This window comes from Quercus lobata, chromosome 3 (genome assembly GCF_001633185.2).
Source record: "Quercus lobata isolate SW786 chromosome 3, ValleyOak3.0 Primary Assembly, whole genome shotgun sequence".
Lineage (NCBI taxonomy): Eukaryota > Viridiplantae > Streptophyta > Magnoliopsida > Fagales > Fagaceae > Quercus > Quercus lobata.
Window position 1 is genome coordinate 39855223 of NC_044906.1, and position 23029 is coordinate 39878251.

Sequence of the window (23029 nt, forward strand, 5' to 3'; positions counted from 1 at the left end):
TCTCTCTCTCTCTCTCTCTAAACTTTCTCTCTCTAAAAATCTTGCTCTATTACAATACAACAAAGCTCAGAGCAATTCTCAACTAACTTTCTCTCTCTATGTCTGCTATAATAAGCTCAAAGCAGCACATTCTAGAAGCTCCGAGAACTTTTGGCTCAGATCTTGAACTACAAGCTTTACAGTGTGAAACCGATCCATGTAAGCAAGCTTTTTTTTTTTTTTTTTTTTACTTTTCTTTCTTTTGTAAAGCTTTCTCAGCTTCAACACTAGCATTTCCTAACTCAGAATACGAAGAATTCTAACTTTTTCAAAGAAAATCAAAATCGTTGCTTTCAAGCTTCGCATTCAATTTATAGTGTAAAGATTCAATTCTTGGATTGTGACTACTATGTCTGTAAATAGTTTAGAGTACTCGAGAATCGGTGGGTTATTTAGCTTCAGTGTCACTGGAATACTGAGACCTTTTTTTTTTTTTTTTTTTTTTTTTTTTTTTTTCCCCTTAAATTTTCTCAAGAAACAGACAAGAAAAAGATTATTTATATAATTGATTTGTAATTTTGTTAATTTAAAAATAATAAATTTGAGAATGGTCAATAATTTATCTACTTTACTCATCTTTTAAATCTCTCCAAATTTAAGGGATTAAAAATACAGAATTAGAGGTAGTTAAAATCTCTCTCTTTTTTTCTTTAAAAACCTTCCAAACAAGATAATTGAATTATTCTCCCTCTCTTTTCTCTGCTCATCCTCTTTTTTTTACCTTCCAAACAGACTATGACAGAAATTCACTAATTCTAAAGTAGGATAGTGATAATTGCAAATGTTGATACATAAGGGACTAGAATGATAGCCTAAATGTTAAAGGTGATTTTAACTTTAAGCAAACCATTTTTTTTCTTTTTGGGTCCTCCCCAAAATATTGTTCTTCATCACCTTTATATGTGAGCCTTTATTTATTTATTTAATAAGGAATGGATATTTTATTCACATCATAAATTTATTTATTAAAAAAAAAAAAAAAAACTTCATATGCAAGCCTGTTTCTTCTTTTAAACACCCCCCCCCCTCTCCCTTTTTTCCCCTACTTGTGTTATTTTTTTATTCAAAAGAAAAAGGTTATAGAATCTATTCGACCTAACCTTGAAGAATAGAAATTAAAAATAAATAAATAAATAAAAACAGACACACACATTCATTTAGGGATTGAGTAATGTATACTCATATTATCACAGTTGTATCATTTTTTGAGTCACTCATTTATGTTTAACTTTAGTCATGAACTTATTAAATTCCTCATGGTACTTCTTATACGGCACCTAGATTCAAAACCCAACTCTCTCTTCAAATGAGAAAGTTGGTAAGAATTCACAAAGCATAATTGTTGGCTGCTAAACAAGTCTGCTATATTCATCATTAATACAAATAATAACACTTATCATATATATATATATATATATATATATATAGATATATAATAACAAGTCGTACTAAATTTTTATGGTTTAGCCCACATGGTAAACAAATTCTCAACACAAAGTTTGGCATCAACTTGGTATTAGAATTTAAAAATTATTAAAGAACAAAAAAAAGACTATATTCATGATGGCCCAAAATTCAAAGCTGACATGATAGGTTGTGATTGGTGTAACAGTCAACCAACACTCAATGAAGGATCAGAGACAATGGAAATGTTCATGGCAAACTGATTATTTGCTGCTTTGATTGTGATTGGCATAAAAGCCTTCCAGCATTCGACAAAGGATCAAATGGGGTAGGGAATGTCCACAGCTATTAACTATAGTCTACCAAAGTTTATGAAGCATGATAGGTTGGAAGAGGAAGCAGACCAACATTCAGAAGCGGATCATAATCTTTGGTACTATAAATGGTTAACCAATATCATCCTTCAGATTGGGCAATTTATACTTTTATAGATGGCAACCTTGTTTGTTAACTCGAACTTCTTCTGAGCCACAAGCAAATGATGCTCTACATATGATTGACATAGCACTGTATATTGCCATTTGGTCCCTGCTCATCTCACTGATCAAGTTTGCAACCAGCTGACATCATCATTTCTCAGATTCTTTATGAACTTCTGCTTGTTCATTCTTGATCGCTAGCAAATTCACCAATGGAAAGCACCTGCTAAGAGATGAAAAATATATTTATGCAAACAAAAGTGAACTCAAAATATGTCATAGGATAAACAAAATTAACAGTAATGCAGTCATCTCTTTCTGATCTGGTTCTAACTTTCTTCGTACCAGTTGAAAGCTTGTACAGGTGGGCCTGCCTTTGACTTTGAGTTACATAAAAATGAGACTGAAAATAATGAATTAGGGACCTTTAACATCATCAAGAATTTGATTCAGGGTTATAATTTAGGGATGAGTATCAGATACTCATACAGAATTGAGAACTGTGGATTGGCTCCTCACAGATGGAGTCTATATAAATATGAAACATAAACCAAACCCAAAAGAAAACGGTATTTTCATTTTCAAGCCTTACTAAATAGAAATTATGACTTTAGTCACAGCAGTCTCATAATTCAAACAGAAATACTAGTTCATTAAGTTGTTTCATAGTCTGCAGTCATTTTCTCCAATTAATTTTGGAAATATTGCTGCTCAGTTCCAATGCCATTCTAGCAGAAACTATGGCATGAAATGAGCAACCCATTCCAGGAACAACATTGCAAAATGTAGGCAAAATCACACAATATGCCCCATGTAACAGCTACATGATTTGATTTCATAAGAAGGAAAACCAAAAAGAACACGGCTTACATCGAACTAAATGATAAGCTTTCCAATAGACACAAACATAAATTCACTAATCAAAGAGAGAGAGAACAAAATGAAAAGAAGAAGAGATTAACACATTCAATGTGTGTCCCCTCTTAATGAGATTATCACACGTAATGATCTCCCCATCAACATCCAAACAAAGAAATCAATCCCTAGAGTTCAAGAAACAAGATACTAACAACAAAAACGATGACGACAAAGTCATTAATCCCAAAACTTTGGAGGGTTTTTATGGATCCTCAAGAGGCTAATTGGGGTTGGACCACATGTATTCTTTTCCAAAATTCTATCCTATACAAAAACATACTCTATAGTTCCCTTAATTAAAAGTGATACAATCCTCTCTTTCTGATCCAGTTCTAATTTTCTTTTTATAAGTTGAAAGTAATTGATATTGATAGCCACCAATGAGTTGCATAAAAATGAAAGGAATTAATTGAAAATTTTCCAATTAAAATTTTATTCATCATAAACTTGTCTTTGTAAGAGTATAATAGCATGCATATATGATATTTAAAATACTAATTTATTAATAAGATGATATATAAACTACTAGAACTAAAACCTAATCCTAATTGACTTGGATCAAAGCCCAATTATTGAATTATGAAAAATAATTCATCGTAGAAAATTAAATATAGCATAAAATAAAATACTAATAAACTAAGCAACTAATAAGACCTAAAATGAAATCCAATGGACCAATAATATAAATACAATTGAATTCAAAATTAAAATAAATTATCTTCATGCTCCTTCAACCAACTCCCACACATAATTTTATTATGGTGACATTAATCAAGTATGACTACAAACAGTTGTACAACAAGACTATTCGTAGATATATACACAAATTTTAAAAAAGCTAGTATAACATAGTTTATAATGCATCTATAATCAACAGAATTTCAAGAAAAAGAAAATCATAAAAGTAACCTAATGCATTCACCTCAATTCAGAATCTTCATATGATTCAAAGCTCTCATAAGCAAGAGTTTCATAAGCATTGGAATCTTCAGATGCCTCAGAACTCATGTACGAAGGACAGAAGGAGCCTCATAAATAGTTATGTCCTCAGAAGCTTCAAATTTTTCATAGGCCGGTGTTTCACGAAGAGCACTTTCTGCAGTTTGAACAAACTGAACCAAGTAATGCACTCCATTAGCCATATCATATACCATAGTCCAATCCTACCTCCAACTCAACTGCCCAATTGACTTCCCACAAGATAGCCAAACCTCCCAAACCTTTGCTCTCCAAAGAAACCACCAGCATGCAGGTCAAACGATGTCCCAGTGCCTCTGAGGAACCCTTCTGTCATGGTACCACCATAGTATATTGCTTCAAAAAAAGTCCCATCCAGAGGAGATAATAGGGCCTATAATGTGCTTGGCTTTCCAGGTTGCAAACTTTGCAAACTTTGCCCCTTCTTTCTGTGCTTTTATGGCTGCATCTTTAGCTGCCATCCCCTGTGACAATGCATAAACTAAGGCATTCTCAATTGCAATATGCCTTGCTTTTTCAACATGAGCAGCTCAAATGTTCTAGAAGTACAGCTTCACACCCTCTTTCACACCACATACTACAGTTCCAGAGCCCCCGTCTAAACAGTTCAAGAATGTAAACTTCCCACTTAGGGATGAAGCCTCTTCCCCAAACAAGTGGCGGCATTTTTCAGCTATAAACTGTAATAGCAAGGTAAAGTTTGTATACTTCTATTTGAAGAAAATGCATAACGAAACAACCAAATGAAGATTTGTAAACATATACAACAGAAAACCTCAAAACCAATTTAAAGATACAATCAAACACCATTTCAACATATTCTATTCAAAATTATTATTTAAACGCCTTTTGGTTGACAACTTGGCTCTCTTTCTAGAAACAAAAATCACCAATAAGGATTCAAAAAACTTTAAATCTTCCTCACAATTCCCTACTTAACCAAAAGATATGTCACCATAAAGTAAATGTAAGAACTTATTAAAAAATTTCTTCTACTATATATATATAGGTTGATAACATGGGAAGGGTTATGCTTGTCCCGAAACAGTTAAATGGAAAATAAGTTATACAAGAAAACATATAGGATTTTGGTAACAACTGGTGCTACTTCATTCAGAAAGATAAGGAAAACAAAACCAGTTGGATGCAAAAAATGTGTAAAATTGCATTAGCTCATCTAGAGTAAAGTCCAACAAACCTACTATCCAGAGATTATTAAATGGAAATTGGATCAGAGGGGCTGGTATACAATCAACTGTATGGTAGAACATCAAGGACAAGGATCATATAATTCTACAATCCAACTAATAAATTAAGGACAATCAATGTAATCATGATTTTCTTTTTTTATAAATTGAAAGTAATTGATATTGATAGCCACCATTGAGTTGCATAAAAATGAGAGGAATTAATTAGCGACCATTAACATCATCAAGAAATTGATTCAGAATTCTTCCTATGATCTACATTACACAGGATTTTCAGCTAGAGGTTTAGAAATGCACCTGAATTGGACAGGCACATGTACTGTGGTCTAGTCTTCTAAAACTGCAACAATCTTAACATATAATTTAGACATGTATAACTTGTGACAGTGAGGTTGCATTCTACCATTTTGTTGTACCAGTGTGCCCCATGATACATCAGTCACGGTGATAACAATTCATTTGTCATTTCAATGTTCAGGTGCCAACAGAGACATTATATAGATGCCCTTCTATATCTGGAACAAAACCTTTCTCCATCATTTCCTCTCTTACTACTTCATAAGTAGTCCGATTTGGGTTCAAACCTCTTTCTAGCATCTCATTAAGAAGCCTGTTTGCATCTTCCAGCTTGCCCTTCTTACAAAAACCTTTAATCAACACGTTGTAGGTTACCACATTTGCCTGCCTCCCTTCCTTCTTCATCCGTGTTTTTACATTCACTGCTGCCTTGAGGTTACCTTCCATACAATAGCCATCCATCAAAGTATTGTATGTCACGTGACTTGGGCTCAAACCCATCTTAAATATCTCATTCAAGAGCCTTGCTGCCTTTCTTGATTCCCCTTCCTTGCAAAGTGCATCTATAATTATATTATATGTTACAAGATCAGCTCTCAATCCCTTACCCTCCATATCAGTTATAAGTTTCCTGGCTGCTTCTATATCCCCCTTTCTACACAAACCTGCAATTAAGCAATTATAGGTCGAAACATTAGGGAAAATCCCCTTCTTTAACATTGAACTTTGCAGCACAATGGCTTCCTCCATTATCCCATTCTTACAACAAGCATCAATCAATGTATTATACGATATAGCATTAGGAGCTAACCCTTGTTTCTTTATATCATCAAACAACTCTCTAGCTTCCTTAATCATTTTCTTCTTACAAAACCCATTTATAAGCACATTAAAAGTAACAACATTCGGCTTCACACCCAAGCCCAACATTTCATTCCGCAAACTAATAGCCTCATCAAGCTGCCCATCACAACACAGGCCATTAATCAATGAATTATACGTGATCATATTGGCTCTTAAACCCTGCCTTTGCATTTCCTCAAACACCTTTTTTGCAGCTGACACATTCTCATCCTTACAAAACCCGTCAATCAAAATATTATAAGTCACCTCATTCGGGCAAACTTGATTCGCCACCATGTCCTTCAAAATGGATTCAGCCTTATACATTTTTCCTACCCTACCCATCTTGCAATACCCATCAATGAGAGTATTATACGTAACCACATTTGGCAAAAACCCCCACGCCTTCATGTCCTCAATAACATCCCCAGCCTTATTCAACTTCCCAACCTTACACAACCCATTAACCACAACATTAAATGTAATCACATCAGGCTCAATCTTCCTCCTCCTAATCTCCTTATACACATATTCCACATCCCCAATTGCACTCTCCTTCACCAAACCACTTAACAATGGATTACATGAAAACACAGACAACCTAAACCCATAATCCCCAGCTCTCTTAAACACCTCCAACCCCAAACGGGTCTTCCTATTTCTCACATATGCTAACACTAACATATCAACTATCATTGAATTAGCACAAAAACTATTGCCACTCATTGAAACCATATGTAAAATCAAAGAATTGGAATGAAAGTTCTCAACTTTAACAAAACTATCTAATAAAGCTCTCATCTTTGAGTACTTTTTGGCATTGGCAAGTGAGTGCAAGAGTCTAAAAGAGAGCTCGAGAGGGTGTGAGAGTCTGAAATCTTTCTGGGACCAGTTGAAGTACCTGAGAGTGAGCTCTGGGTCAGCCTCTGAGCTGAGCAAGTGATGGAGAAGTGTGGTGGAGCTTGTGGGGTTGAGTTTGAGATGGGTCTTCAGCTCTGACCAGTGTTGCTTTGATATGAGCTCTGAGAGAGATGGGATCTTGAGAGATTGTGAGGTTGGGGTTGTTGCAGTGGAGTCTGGAGAGCAAAAAGGCCTGGAACTCTGTTTGTTTCTCGTGAAAATGGAAACTTTCCCATGCAGAAAATTGGCTTTGAAAAGCTTTGATCTTGAATTCATAGAGATATTCTGAAACTGTGGCAGAGAGAGATGACTGAGAAAAACGAATAGAAGCCGATAATTGAAACTCTGGTCAAGAGAATACGTTGGGAGAGGCCACCGCAAGGCTGGAAGAAACTCAACACAGATGGAGCTTAAAATGGTGATATTGGGCTGGCTGGGTTTGGAGGCGTTGTTAGAGATGATAGGGGCCGGTGGGTTAATGGTTTTAGCAAACGGATTGGGCTTACTAATAGTTTTGAGGCAGAATTGTGGGGGCTTAGGGGGGCTGTTGTTATGCTGCAACCTCAATCCTACCTTTTTTGCTAACCCTCAATATATCCTTACTTGTGATTGAACTAGATGCTAAAACTATCCTGGAATTATTAGGTAATCCTTTATATGTTAATAATGTCATCTCCCCTATTTTGGATGATTGCATGCTGTTGGTTTCCCGCTTCCAACAGATTCGGATCAAGCATTGCTTTAGAGAAGCGAATAGATATGCTGATAGTCTTACTAAAATGAGTTTTATTTAAGATGCTGATTTTTCTTCTTTTGTTAGTCTACCTATGGACATGATTGATGTTTATGAAGATGATCTCGATGGGATGTATTTTAATAGGATTAGTCTTGAACCTATTGTTCTTTCTTAGTTATTAATTTAATAGTCTTTTCACCCAAAAAAAAAGAGTTTTTTATTATTATTTATTTTTATAAGTATTGAGAAGTTAAGAAACAATGGAACTCCCATCCTTTAAAAAAAAAAAAAAAAATTAATTAAAACAAAACGAAATATAAATGATGAAATGACAAAAATGACCTCAAGAGGTGAGCTTATTACCCAAAGTGCCCTAAAGCTCATTCAATGTGTAGCAATCCATTTTTATTTTTCCCCCGTGAATAATGATAATTAAATTTCGTTGCTTTGGTGGTATTGAGTAATATTGATTGTTGAGGCTACCTAGAGATAGGTACATCTCTAATAAACTTTTGTGTTAAGGGTAAGGATTGGGTCTAGTGTTCAATTGTATTGGACTCATTAAAATAATAACATGTGGTTAAAAGTAGACACCTGTTATTATCTTAACGAATCCAATACATTAGATGTCCTGACCTAACCCAAGTCCTTATACTAAAGTCAAGTTTTTTTTTTTTTTTTTTTTTTTTTTTTTTTGGGATGATGATGGGAACAGTCAAGTTTTTTATTTTCATATTTACACCAGAAAATTTAAAAGATAGTTTCTTTCTTTAAGTGACTTCCCACTCTCTACTTCTTTACAGTTGTTTTATCCCTCACATTAAGCTTATATTTTGCACAAACATTCCATGTGCCAACTTTATACTTTGGGATTAATTCTAATATTTTTGCTTTCTTGATGTTGCCTTGTTAACCAAGAAAACACAAGGTTCTAGTAGAAAGATCTGCTTAATTTTCGTTCTAGAATGCGTAAAGATGACAAAGAAGCTTATAGAAGTTCCAGAGTTACCTTCATTTGTTTAATACGCAGCTACAAGGAGGGTCCACGACTCCTTGCCATCATTACCCTTTGAAATCTGGTTCTCGTGCCAATTGAGAAGATGGTAGAAATTCATAGACCAATATATTAATCTGTCTATATATATGGTTAATCAAAATTATTTTTCCCCCTTTGATGGTCAAGTGGGCAATTCTAAATATTGAAAATTCTTAAGAGTTGAGGCAAAAATAAATAAATAAATGTTTTGTGCCCTTTATACTTAATTTGCATGAAGTTCAGTTTTCATCCTCAAACTATCAAACATTCTTCTTTTATGCTAAATTCTAAAAAAATATTTATATTTTTATCATTGCATCCACTCCATGTTATTCTTCTATTCTTTGTAGATGACACTATTAACTAATTATTTCACATTAGTTAATTTTATCTAATATGGAGCACTAATTTTTTTTTAGTAATAAATTACACCAATCTTATTTGAGATTTATCAAAATAATTCTCCCTCTAAACATTTAATATATAATATTACGATTTAAATCTTTTTATTAACATGGAATATTTAGTGTGAAAGAGCATGTTGTAATGACCCGATGGAAGCATATAATTATATACACTGCACACAACACACATCTATATAAACACATAATTATACACCCGTAGAGAAAATCTTAATAGGAAGTCTCTTTTATACAAACTATTCAATGGGGTGTCAAATTGATAAACTTCTTTTTGTTTCACTCTGTAAAAAGTACTTGGAAGTGTGACTTGAATTACAAGACTTTTGACGTTAATTGTTGTAAATATAATCTTAGATAATTTACCTAAAATGAAAAGAAAAAAAGAGAGGACAAAACCGTAATTATGTTAAAACAAGAGGAGATTTTCGTGAATTTCTCAGTAACATATACATTCTCACAAAGGGGTTTAGGTAGGGCTTTAAGAAACCCAGAAAACCTCCTAATGGTGCTTCTTCTTCTTCATCATCTTCATCTTCTCCAATAGGTCACACACAATCCATCAAAATTACAACTTTACCCTTCACTCCCCACCCTATTTGCCTCCACAACCCACCAATGTTGAAGCTCCACACCAGGCTCCACGCGCTAACCCCATCACTCTCCTCGAGTCTCCGACTCGGATCCACCACCGACTCGGCGAGCCCAATACTCAGGGCGGCGCTGAGTTCGCTCAGGAGCTTGACTCGGAGGAGTAGAAGCTCTGATTTGGTGGGCCACAGAGCGTTTTTCTGCTCCGATTCGGACTCTTCCGGTGATGGGTCGGATCGGGTTGTCCATGTTGACAGTAAAGCTGTGGACTCAGAGGGTGAAGAGGCTGAGTCCAAGTCTTCATCGGCTATTGTGCCCACTAATCCTAGGCCCGAGGACTATCTCACTGTTAGTGTTTTTTTTTTTTTTTTTTGAAAAAAAAAGTTTTGGTTTTTATTTTTTTGAAAATGGCGTTTGAATTTTGAGGAAATTTTATGCAATGCAATGATAATCTTGACCATTCATTTCAATTGTTATAGTATCAATCATTCATGCATAGTTAGGAAGACAAGCTGGTTAGACTAATAGATGGTTAGGAATTGGAGCTGAGGAACCCAAATGTTGAATTCTTGTTATTAGAGTACTGCCAGAAATATAGAGACAAATAAATTTTGCAGCTTGTTGAGGTGGCAAATCACGAATCACTTGCACATAACAACAAGTATAATTATTTGTGCAACGGGCTCTAGCTCAAACGGCACCTCCTCCCACAACCCTTAGTAAGAAAGGTTTGAGGGTAAAGTTGTGAGTTCAAAACCCATTGGCTGCATGTGTAAATTTACCAATAAAAATATAGCATGTGTAATTAATAGTTATACACACACAATACATGAGGAAGTTTGAATTGAACTAATTCAAATGGTTGGGGTGGCACGAAAGGTTGTATATAGTGCACAAAACTCCCGTTTCTATGGGTTTTATTAGAGGTGATTGGCTGGCAATACCCTTAATTTTGGAGAGGTTGATTCAAGAACTCGAATTTGTGGCATATTGTTTGGGAAGAAGGTCAGAAGTAATAGAAAATTTGTTGTTGCCTTTGTTTGTTTATTAGAGTTGGTTTTGTTGGGGAATTAAACAAAGTCAAATTTGGGGAATTTATCATATGTAACAAAAATTGGTTGGTTTATGCTTTGTAAATTTTATTAGTGAGGAGAGGAGTGCTAAAAATTTCACCGTACATGAATGTAGCAAGATTGAGTTTTGGTAGTAATTGTCGGTATTGGTGTTGAAGCTGGTGACTTTGTGTGCTTTACTTTAAATCAAGTATCTCAAATAGTACTTCAAGTTGGGTACTTTTTAGTTTGATAGTCAAATGATTATTTTTAGAAATGGTTTCATTAAGGTGTGCTCAAGGAAATAGGTGGGTTGAGACTTGAATATAATTATGGATTCGTTTCTTTTAGCAGTGCGGGAGTAAAACTCCCAGGCTATTATGTGAATTGCAGAAAGTTTAATTATAGCTTCACATTTAAATCTTAAGCCGAAGAAATTTATAGGAGGCTTGATTACATATTTGATAGTTATCTGGCTAATCTAGGTAAAAGTCTCAAGACAGATAAAATGTTTACAATTACCTACACTAGCATGCTTGTATCAGATGATTGCATGATTGGACATAAGGGGTGCATAAAATTGGTTCCGTACTAGTTTAGGAAGGTATAATTCAAAAGGTCATCTGGTTGTTAATAGCATGATGGTGTATTGCTGTCCTGCATGCTGATTATTTAAATATTACCAATTCAATAATGGGTTCTGCTATATTTTCGAATGTATTTTTGCTTAGAAATTTTTTTTTTCTGTAATATTCTTTTTTTTTTCTTTGGTTTCTATGCAATTTAGGTTTATGAAAATTAATTAAATCCCTCCTTTAGAATTAAGCAAACTTTTTGGTTGCAGGTTTTGGCCTTACCACTGCCACACAGACCACTTTTTCCAGGATTCTATATGCCAATTTATGTTAAGGTATGCCAGGCTTCTGAATTAAGAATAAAGTGCTCTTTGAATCCTTGTTTTCTGAAGCTGAAGCATATCATAGATATTTTGCTCTCACCTCTATATGATGGTATAAACTTTTGCTAGAAAAGGAACTTAGAAGTTGGAACTGTTGGTTCCCTAACACATTTAATACCTTGTATGCAGGATCCTAAATTATTAGCAGCTTTACAAGAAAGCCGCAAACGGCAAGCCCCATATGCTGGTGCTTTCCTTGTTAAAGATGAGCCAGGGACTGATCCTAGTTCAATATCTGGTTCTGAGTCAGAGAAAAACATATATGATTTTAAAGGAAAAGAGTTATTGAATCGTCTTCATGAAGTTGGTACACTTGCCCAGGTAATTTGTTGGTTGGATTTTTTGGTATAATTCCCTAAAAAAGTTTAGATTTACCTGAGATGTATCTGTTAGAAAAACCTATATCAGTGATAATTCTGTTTTAATTTTATCTTGATGTACCAGATTTCAAGTATCCAAGGAGACCAAGTGGTCCTTATTGGTCATAGACGACTTCAAATCACAGAGATGGTAAGTATGAAGGAACCATATTCACTACAAATTTTATTGCTCAGATGCCTTAACAGAGATTTTAATGAACTGATGAAAACATTTCAAGACTTTATGAAGTCACCCTGTCATTCATAAGATTAAACTTTAAAAAAAAAAATTTAATTATATCCTTAAGCTTTTCCTTTTGCATTTAAAAAAAAAAAACATAATATGCGAATATTTTCTGAACTTCGAAAAAAATTATGGGTAAGGCAACCTCCGATCACCTCTATTAGAGCCCACAAAAGTGGGAGTTTTGTGCACTGAGTATGACCTTTTATGTGAAGAATTTCCTGAACTGAATAATATATTGGCTTTTATGCAGGTTAGCGAGGAACCACTTACTGTAAAAGTTGATCATCTCAAGGCAAGCTGTCTATATTGTAAATGTTTGCCAATTCATCGATAAATTTATTTGTAGGGTTAAAGGTTCCACATACATTATATATACATTTTTATCTTTCATTTCAGTGGGTTATATTTTATATTGCAGGATAAACCATATAACAAGGATGATGATGTCATTAAGGCGACATCATTTGAGGTTATATCAACCCTAAGAGATGTTCTCAAGACTAGTTCCCTTTGGAGAGATCATGTTCAAACTTATACTCAGGTTTGTTCCTTTTCTTATTTTCTGGTTTGGCCCCCAAGAGTTCTTTGTTCTGTTGTATGCTAATAAGCTTCATCATTGATATTTTCCTTTTAATGACTAAGAAATCTTGTATCTATATAAATTGTACTATTTATTATAGTTCCGTAGGCTTTGTAGTATTGTTACATTTGCTCCTATGGCCTCTCCTCATCCTTTCCATCCAAATGCTCCTTGTTTGGTACCTAGGTTATAGTGCCTTTTGCTTTAGTCCCTCTGTGGCTTCGTAAATTCCAAAATTTTGATCACATCCGACCTTTGTAATAATTCTATCAACAGTCTACATATAGAGGAAGAAGAAAATGGAAGAGGAAGGGGAAAATGTAGGTAAAGTATGGGTAAGTTTTGTGGTTGGTTAATGATTTTATTGACTAAAAATGACAAAAATGTGTTGGCAATCCTGGATTTGATTTAAAAAAAAAAAGAAAAACAAAGGGACAAAATCAGCTTTTTTGCCCTCTCTGATAAAATAGTTGAAAACCTTATCCTCCATGAAATATGGCAATTAAATTTTTTTTTCTTTCTAACATAATCTTTAATGCTTAAACTATTTCAACAAGTGTTCCTCTATTTTAGCATCTAGAAAAAGCACTTGTGGAGTTTGTAAGTGACTTTAACCTAGCAACAATACATATTTCTTCTGGCTACTTCACCTCTTTAATGAAGAGGTCTTTTCTCAATACAATTTTTCTTACTTATAAAAAAAAAAAACCTAGTGACAATACGGATCACCCTCCCTCCTCAATGCAGGCTGACAATGTTGTATTTCAAGTATACAATACTGAAAACCACCGAACTCAATCTACTTTAATCAGCTTGCAGAATAATGTTGCTAATAACACAAACCAACGAACTATGTCTTCAACAATAACGGTGTGTTTATTCATTGTCAACCTGAAAAGGCTAGATATCAAATAGTGTGTAGTTCTGCCTACAGTGCTAGTTGTCCTTTGAGTAATCACTTCCTCGATTAAATATTTTGGTTGAAATTTCTACCCTTCTTAAGACCTGCTGATTATGTTCTCATGGTCTTCTACCCTAAACATAAAAGGAGGTGAAGGATAAGGTTACAATTTCAATCCCTTCTGGTGAAGGGCTCATATATATAAAGAGTTGCATGAAACTGCCAATAATGTCCTGTTTGCAGCAGAATCTACCATTTATGTTATATCAAAGAACATGGTAATTAAAGACTAACTCAGCAGATGATTTTTGGGTCTGAAATGTCTTTTCCTCCTTTGCTTATGTTTACGAAAAGAAGATATGGGGGCCTATCGCCTACCTAGTTTGTATAAAGCATCTTTATCACCATAATCATACATATCGATGATAAATATGGCAACCTTTATATCTGCTTCTTATTTCTCATCATCTTGGCATTGATTCTGATATAGCCTGTATGAATCAATCATTTCCAAATTGAATTGGTAAGTGCCTCTGTAACTGAAGTAAAATAAAACTCTTATTTTTATTGGCTCCATTTGTGGGCCATCTGTTATGATCCATAAAAGCTAATACTTGTATGATGGGGAAAGAGCCCCCACCTTCTCCCCTTTTCCTTTGTTTTGACCAAGATTGTGCTATGTCTTAATAATATTTTTGCAACAATGACTGATGTAGTTTGATACTATTTTCTGTAAATGTCTTCTCTTATAGATATACTTTGTCACTGCATTTTGTATTCAATTCTATCACATTGCTTTTATAATTTGAATGTGTTAACTTTTCTCCTTTCTCTTCAATTCTGCAGCATATAGGAGATTTTAATTTTCCAAGGTTAGCAGATTTTGGAGCTGCAATCTCTGGTGCAAACAAATTACAATGCCAGCAAGTGCTTGAAGAGCTAGATGTATGTAGAAATTGACACATCTTAGTTTTAAGGTCTGTTTGGATAAAACTTATTTTGCTGAAATTGAAAACTGAAAACTGACAACACTGTAGCAAAATAATTTTTAAATGTGTGAATAGTACCGTGGGACCCATTTTTAATGAAAAATTGCTGAAAAGTGTAATTTATGGATCCATAAACAGTGCACTTATGCACTGTTCACATAAGACCGGTCAACAGTTGCGGCTGAAAAGGCAAAAAAAAAAAAAAGAAAAAAAAGAGAGAGAGAAAACGCATTAGACGCAGACGCAGCACTTATAATCCGAATCCAAACTCCCTCTTAGTTACTGATCTTGAAGAGTTCGGTCTTAAACATAGTATAATTTGGAAACATTACCAAACAGGTGTTTGTATATTGTAAAAGATGTAAACATCCAAAACCTCTTGCTATCTAGCATCCATGAAACATGCACTTTTGAATCCTTAAATTTGAGATTGCTTCATCCAAACTGCTATTGTAACTATCTGTTATTTATGATTCAGGTGTATAAACGTTTAAAACTTACGCTTGAATTAGTGAAGAAAGAAATGGAAATTAGCAAGATTCAGGTACTTCATTCCATTGTTTATGTGTTGCTCATATGTGTTAAATTTTTTAATCATAATTATATTCTAACTCAATCTTTTCCTCTATGGGGTTATACTTAAGGAATCAATTGCAAAAGCAATTGAAGAAAAGATTAGTGGTGAGCAGCGCCGCTACTTGTTGAACGAACAGCTTAAGGCCATAAAGAAGGTGCTTTCCCCAGTATTATATATCTACTACACACATTTATGTATCTCATTTTTTTATTTGTGGTCACATTGCTGCATCTTTAGAGAGTATCAATTTGCTCTGTTTGAACCTTGGCCAGTCTTCTAATTTTCATGGCTCATCTTGATTCAGGAATTGGGGTTGGAGACAGATGACAAAACAGCACTTTCTGGTTAGTTCTGTTTTTCTTTTCTTTGAAATAGTAAGTAGGTTGTTTTCCAATCCAAAAGATACAGTTGATAACTTAGACAGAAGGTCGACTGGGAATTGAAAACTTTATATTCAAGGTCTGGCATGTTTAGTTCCCAAGGAAGTATTTGTAGAAACTGAAGGTCATACTTTGTTCTAATTGGATGATTTTAACTTTTCTTATTTGAATCAAGAGTTACACAGATCCAATTAAGCATCGTGGAAAAAGAGAAATGATATGTTGGTCCAATTTTTAATTGTTTATTTTCTCATTTTGACTTGGTATCACTTTGCTACTGTGCTGCAGCCAAATTTAGGGAGAGGCTTGAACCAAACAAGGATAAGATCCCACCTCATGTTTTGCAAGTTATAGAAGAAGAGCTAACAAAGTTGCAGCTGTTAGAAGCCAGTTCAAGTGAATTTAATGTAACTCGTAACTATCTAGATTGGTTGACTGCTCTTCCCTGGGGAAATTATAGGTTTGTTGACTTGTTCAATTTCATTGTTCTTAACTTTTTAATGAATAATAATCCTTAAAATGCTTTTGAGATTTCAAAATTTTCATGCTCATATCTATGCCAAGGCTGATGAAGGATTTAATAATTTGTTGGCATTTAGTTTCAACTACAATATGAAATGGAGAATTGTGTACAAACTCCCATTGAAAGATATTCCTAAAGTTTCTTGTCCTGCCTTCTAAAACGGATTTTATCTAATTAGATAATAAACATTTATTCTATTTGCCACTACCAAATGCTACCAAATGCAGTGACGAGAACTTTGATGTCCTTCATGCACAACAAATTCTTGATGAAGACCATTATGGTTTAGCTGATGTAAAGGAAAGAATATTAGAATTCATTGCTGTTGGAAAACTCAGAGGAACTTCACAAGGTTGGTAACTATCTTCTCTTATGATTGTTTCTAGAACTTAATTTAAATGTTTTAAGTTTCTCCCTATTGCTGCTAATGTGTTATATAGCTCAAATGGCACTTCCTCCTCCCATAGTAATAGGATGGAGGGTGAGCTTGTGGGTTTAAGATGACTGAGTGTCTACCTATTGCCATATTCCTAAGTAGTAATGGGTTTTTTTTTTTTTGTCCTTTTCACACTCAGCAGTTATAAAATATTTCTCATTATGTAATTGTCATGTTCAAAACAAATACAAAATGTACGTGGCAAGATTACTTGCTCTTCTTCTGTTTGTGGTTCAAGGGTGATTTATTGAGTGTGAGTAGAAAAAATGTAGAAATAAATTTGTTTTGATTTGTAACGTAAATCTTGGGCATAATATTTTCATTTCTGAAAAAAGCTTTCCTTTCATTTTCAGACATTGTTCTCTGCATTAATTTTGAACTTATTCCTTTTAAGGTTGTGATTGTTTTTTTCATATTTCTGTTAATCGAAGTTAGTACATCATAGTTGATATGTTTTTTACTGCATCATAGGAAAAATAATATGTCTCTCAGGCCCACCTGGGGTGGGCAAAACAAGCATAGGTCGTTCAATTGCCCGTGCCTTGAACCGTAAGTTCTTCCGGTTTTCTGTTGGAGGATTATCAGATGTTGCTGAAATCAAGGTAATTAAACATTTATTAATACTAAAACAAAAGTTTATGCGCTGTATTGTGAAATTATGCTTCTTTTACCATTAACTCCTAAACTGATTTTCAGGGGCATCGACGAACCTATATTGGTGCTATGCCAGGAAAAATGGTGCAGTGCCTAAAAAATGTGGGAACAGCTAACCCTCTTGTTCTGATTGATGAGGTTGACAAGGTAAATATATGGCTGGCTTTCTTAATTAATCTTAGTTCTAAGTAATTTTGTTTTCTGGCTTCTTTTTATAGGACAGCATGACTAGTTTTTTACTTGTTTGTTAGCACATGGATGGTGTATTATGATAACAATCAAATTCCTTTTGTTTTTTTCTTTAAAAAAAATCTGTTTGCAACAATATACTCCCCCCTCTCTCTAAATGATGAAATAGTTTTAATCTTCAAATATACTGTTTTTTATGGCAGTTGGGAAGGGGGCATGCTGGTGATCCGGCAAGTGCAATGTTGGAGCTTCTTGATCCTGAACAAAATGCTAATTTTCTAGACCACTATCTTGATGTTCCAATTGACCTATCAAAGGTTAGTTATTGTGACAATGCATAAATATTTGAGGTTGTATTTCTGCAAGAATTTTCTTATAATTAGGTGTTCTATGTTATAATATTAGATTGGTACTGTCCTTAAATGGACTTGGATGCAATAGTTTGTGGTGGCAGTATTATTAAAGTGTCCAAATTTGTCATTCTCTACCTTATTGTGAAATGAAGAGTGTCTTAAACAACATGCACAACATTGCAATGCTACACAATTTAATGTGCATGCAACAAAGAAGCTGAGTGAGGAGTAGATGAGCGAACTTGTAAATTTATGACATTTTAGGGCATGTTCCTCTCTTTGTTGTACCTGTGTCATGTGTTTGACAATAGGCCCTCATGAAGGGGAGGCCACTACTTCAAATTCCCCTTCCCTCCTCCAATGGGACCAAATCTTACTAAGCTACAAAAAAGTGTCCAACAATAGGCATATGTTGAAAAATATCTTGTACTACATTTGTGCCTAGAAGGGCACCTCATACATTTTTGAGTGTCCATGTAATTCATACCCAACATAAATTGTGAGGATAGTCTTAATACTTAGCTGTATATTTTGAGTTTACATATCATTTGGATGATGCTGGGACTACTAAACATCTTCTTACCTTGTGTCACATTGTAGGTTCTGTTTGTGTGCACTGCAAATGTTGTGGAAAATATACCCAGTCCTCTCTTGGACAGAATGGAGGTCATTGCTATTGCTGGATATATTACTGATGAGAAAATGCACATTGCAAGAGACTATTTGGAGAAGAGCACACGTGAAGCATGTGGAATCAAACCTGAAGAGGTGTTTTATCTCTCTCTCACACTCTAACCTGCATGCATGTATTGTCATTGAAAATAATGGAGCAGCAGACACTGGATGTTTGTGTAACTTACAAATAATAACCATAATAATGGAGCACACCTAGATTTTTTTCCTCACTGAAAGAAAATATCTAAATCTATTTCCAGGTTGAAGTAACCGATGCAGCTCTTCTTGGTCTAATAGAAAGTTACTGTCGAGAAGCAGGAGTTCGGAATCTCCAAAAGCACATAGAAAAGATTTATCGCAAGGTTTGTTCAACCATCCACTTTTATATTTTGATTATGAAGTGGGGGAACTTTATAATAGTGAGATTACAATTAAGAGATGATGGCCCATAACAAGATGTTATGAATACATGATTTAAAAACCATGTTTCAATTAGCTTGTTTTTAAATATCAAATTGGGATGAGCAATATAGCTATAATGAATTATAATAGTTTATAGTTGTGTAATTCATACCCCTTTCCCTTTGCGTTGCTTCTGTGTGGGGGTCAATTGGATGGGATGTAGGACACATAGCTTAAAATTTTGCTGGTTTTGCTTAAATGTATAAAGATTGTCTGAAGCTAACAACTTTCTGCAATGGACTGCCAGATAGCTCTCCAACTTGTTAGACAAGGAGCATCAAATGAACCTGCAATTGTTGAAGCTCAGGTTGTTGAACCTGAGGAAACTCTAGTGGGATGTGCTGATGAATCTAGTCAAAAATTGGTTGAAAGTGAGACTAGAGCTGAACCAGTAGAGGATAGCAGTCATGAACAAACTGCTGAAACCTCTGTAGAAGTTGATGCAGTGCCAACAGACCTCCCAGCTGATCAACCTTCGGATTCAAAGGTATCAAAGAAATTAGGGATCTTTTGGAACCAAGTAACAATAAAAGATATATCGCATTTTGAATTTAGTAGGGTTGAACTTAAAAAAAAAAAAAGAATGTTTGTAGAAAGTTGTTATCCGACCTGAATCTGTTTTTATCCTATATGGAATAATTTTTATTTTTATTATTTTGGCTTAATATCTGGTATTCATTACAAGAAAGCTTCGCAAACCCCCTACCTAGAACACCTGGAAAGTTTTAAGGATACCTTTACTTTTATAGTGAATAAAGTGAAAAGGTTCAATAAAAAGGACCAAAAATTTTGATAGTAACCATGGGAGGTTTGCAAGTCCCATGTATTTTTTCATGTTTACTTGTTAAACTGCACTTTGTGACTTTTTCTAATGTGGTTAAATATCTTTGAAGCTAGATTCATTTTTGATTCACTTTGTTCAATCATTGCAAACCTTTGGCAATCTCTTCTCAGGATGTGACAGATCCCAAGACGATCCAGGAAAGTAAACCAACTAAGACTGTTGAAAAAGTTGTGGTTGACACATCAAACCTAGCTGATTTTGTTGGAAAACCTGTTTTCCATGCTGAGCGCATTTATGATCGGACTCCAGTTGGAGTAGTTATGGGTCTGGCTTGGACTGCCATGGGGGGGTCCACCCTGTACATAGAGACTTCTCAAATTGAGCAAGGAGAGGGGAAAGGGGCCCTCAATCTCACCGGCCAACTTGGAGATGTAATGAAAGAAAGTGCTCAAATTGCTCACATAGTTGCAAGATCAATATTAGTTGAGAAGGAGCCTGATAACCCTTATTTTGCAAATTCCAAGCTTCATCTTCATGTTCCTGCAGGGGCCACCCCTAAGGATGGGCCTAGTGCTGGTTGCACCATGATCACATCCTTGCTGTCTCTTTCCATGAAGAAGCCTGTCAAGAAGGATCTAGCAATGACTGGAGAAGTTACTCTAACAGGGAAGATTCTTCCAATTGGTGGGGTAAGATAAAGAAACCACTGCATACATATCATTTCATCTGTCATTTACATTCTGCCATCCTTAATAAATTCTTTACTAAAAAATTTTGTTGTTTTACATAATGGTGCATTTCCTTAATGGTCTCTTGAACATTTTACCCAAGTGGGAGGGATGTTTATTCTTAAGTTTTAGTCTGATTGTTTTATTTCATGTATATATTTGGCATAATCCGATATTCATGGCAAGCATGGATTTTTATTTTTGCTTCTTTCCTGACTTTTCTGAAATCAAATTCAAAGAAAATTATTATTACTTTAAATCATTAATTGGAGACTTGTGGGTCCTCTGGATTTCTGATCATTTTGTGATCCATTACTGATTGACATGCTTCAATGGTGTGCACATTTTGGTTCATCTCAACTCACGAAACTTTCATTCCTTGTGGACAAAATCAGGTTAAGGAGAAAACTATAGCAGCCAGAAGGAGTGAAGTAAAGACCATCATATTCCCTTTGGCCAACAAGAGGGATTTCGATGAACTTGCAACAAATGTGAAAGAAGGCCTCGATGTTCACTTTGTAGATGACTACAGGCAGATATTCGATATAGCTTTTGGTGATGACCAAAAGACAGGAAAATAAGCTTTCCATGCCCACCGGCGTACAACTCCATTTTTTCAGGATTCTGGGCAAGTTCTTTTTGTGACCCAAGCTAGGAGCCTACCCAGATTTGTAATATATCAATTTTTCATCCAGATGATCTAGGGATGCAATGGAGCTGAGATTTGTTCATTGCTTGGGTGTCACATGATGCACCTTTATTTACTTCTTTTCATTCGTGTACATTGGAATCACCCATTTGAAAGAAGTATAATATTGAAGTGACATCTGTGGCAGCTGAAAAAGAAATAAGTTACTGACATTGATTTTTTTGTTGAATCAAACTTACACTCCCATTTTTTTTGGGAACATAGCATGAGTGAAAAACATAGACACTAACTGATGATAAAACATCTGAAGTACTTCTAATTGTTGAACTAGGGGGAATACAACCCCTTTAGCCAGCCCAAGTTATCTAGTCCTATTTGGGTTGGGGGGAATACATTGAGGTTCTTTGTTCCAAGTTAATCCACTGCGAACATTTCGTTGATTAACAATGATTTCACAAGAACTGTACTATTCATTTACCAAATTTGTTGGTATTTGTTGTTTTTTTTTTTTCCCAGAATTCTTGTCTTTAGGTCCTGGAAATCCCCCAACACAAATGAGTTACTGTGTCATCTGGATTAGTGTAAATGTTGCAGATGTAAATTTCAGCTTGTTCAGGCTCCTTTTTTGGCATCTCTTTAACAACTATTTCAGTTTTGGATTGATTCTTTAGCAACTGCTGATCCTTCTTTCTTTGAACCTGTGATCGTACTTAAAGATACATATTAAGTGTCTTTGTCATTGGTGCTTCTAATGCTGGCAGTGCCTTTTTCTCCTTCAAATTCTGAAGGATTTAGGTTAGCCTGGCCCATTAAGGTGAAGGGCTGAGAATGAAATCAGAAAAGTTAGAGCCTAGCTAAAGGGTCTTTTTTTATATATACGTAGCTTCTCAAAATGGATGCATATCTTTCCCTTTTTCCCTCTTTTTCTTATTAATACTTTCTTTGCAAAGTGGTCACGCGTGGAACACATTAATAATAAAATAAATCGTAATTACTATGGCAAAAGAATAATTGAGAGGCTCTATATTTTGAATGATGATTTGGCTAGATTTATGTGTTTATTTTTGCATTTAATATTTATATATCACTCTCTCTCTCTCTCCTATATAATTTAGGGTCCATTTGGTTGGAGATTTTAGGATGAATAGAAAATGAGGGAGAAAAAAGTGGAGAGAAAATTATTTTTATAGATGTTTGGTTGGAGAGAAGGGGAGAATGAAATATTGGCGAGGCTTACGTATTTTCTTCTCAGACCCACTAAAATGTTTTCTTCTTAAATTGAAGAGAAAGCTGAAGAGAAAACCATTACAAAAAATTCGAACCAAAAAGCCCCCTGAACTTCAAACCACAAGAGAGCCCCTGTGCAATTGTTTTTTTCCCTTTGTTTTTCTGTTACTCATTTGTTTCATTTTTTTTTTTAATTTATTGTTAATTTCTTTTGGTTTTCTACTTTTTCTTATTTGGTTTTTGTCTTTTTCAGGTACTTCTCACTCTTTCTTTTTAATTTTTTTTTTCATTTGTTTTGGTTTTCTTTTTTTGGTCCATCTTTCTCTCTCTCTCTCTCTCTCTCTCTCTCTCTAATTTGGCATGAGAGTAAACTTATATATTTTCCATCCTCTCATTTTTCATCCCAGCCAAACAAAATAGTTTTTCATTCCTCCACTTTTTCATCTCTCCAACCAAAC

The 23029-nt window shown here is 34.7% G+C and overlaps 2 protein-coding genes and 1 pseudogene across 2 annotated transcripts; 1 reads left to right on the top strand and 2 right to left on the bottom strand.

Moving 5' to 3' along the window:
* Positions 1 to 1722: 1722 nt before the first annotated feature.
* LOC115980878 lies at positions 1723 to 4628 on the bottom strand (annotated as a pseudogene).
* On the bottom strand, positions 1723 to 7631 carry LOC115981706 (pentatricopeptide repeat-containing protein At1g09820-like). Its single transcript, XM_031104028.1, has 3 exons — positions 5324 to 7631; positions 3763 to 4498; positions 1723 to 2145 (listed from the first exon to the last, which is right to left on the bottom strand). Exon 1 carries the CDS (start codon positions 7340 to 7342, stop codon positions 5501 to 5503), a length of 1842 nt encoding a protein of 613 aa, XP_030959888.1. The 5' UTR covers positions 7343 to 7631; the 3' UTR covers positions 1723 to 2145; positions 3763 to 4498; positions 5324 to 5500.
* A 2079-nt stretch (positions 7632 to 9710) lies between these two features.
* Positions 9711 to 21826, top strand: LOC115981707 (lon protease homolog 1, mitochondrial-like). Its single transcript, XM_031104029.1, has 20 exons — positions 9711 to 10196; positions 11745 to 11810; positions 11988 to 12179; positions 12303 to 12368; positions 12715 to 12756; positions 12883 to 13005; positions 14792 to 14890; positions 15413 to 15478; positions 15579 to 15665; positions 15816 to 15855; positions 16180 to 16351; positions 16642 to 16766; positions 17322 to 17452; positions 17547 to 17651; positions 17897 to 18010; positions 18647 to 18814; positions 18982 to 19083; positions 19431 to 19670; positions 20138 to 20656; positions 21091 to 21826. Exons 1-20 carry the CDS (start codon positions 9876 to 9878, stop codon positions 21274 to 21276), a joined length of 2964 nt encoding a protein of 987 aa, XP_030959889.1. The 5' UTR covers positions 9711 to 9875; the 3' UTR covers positions 21277 to 21826.
* The last annotated feature ends 1203 nt before the right edge of the window (positions 21827 to 23029 follow it).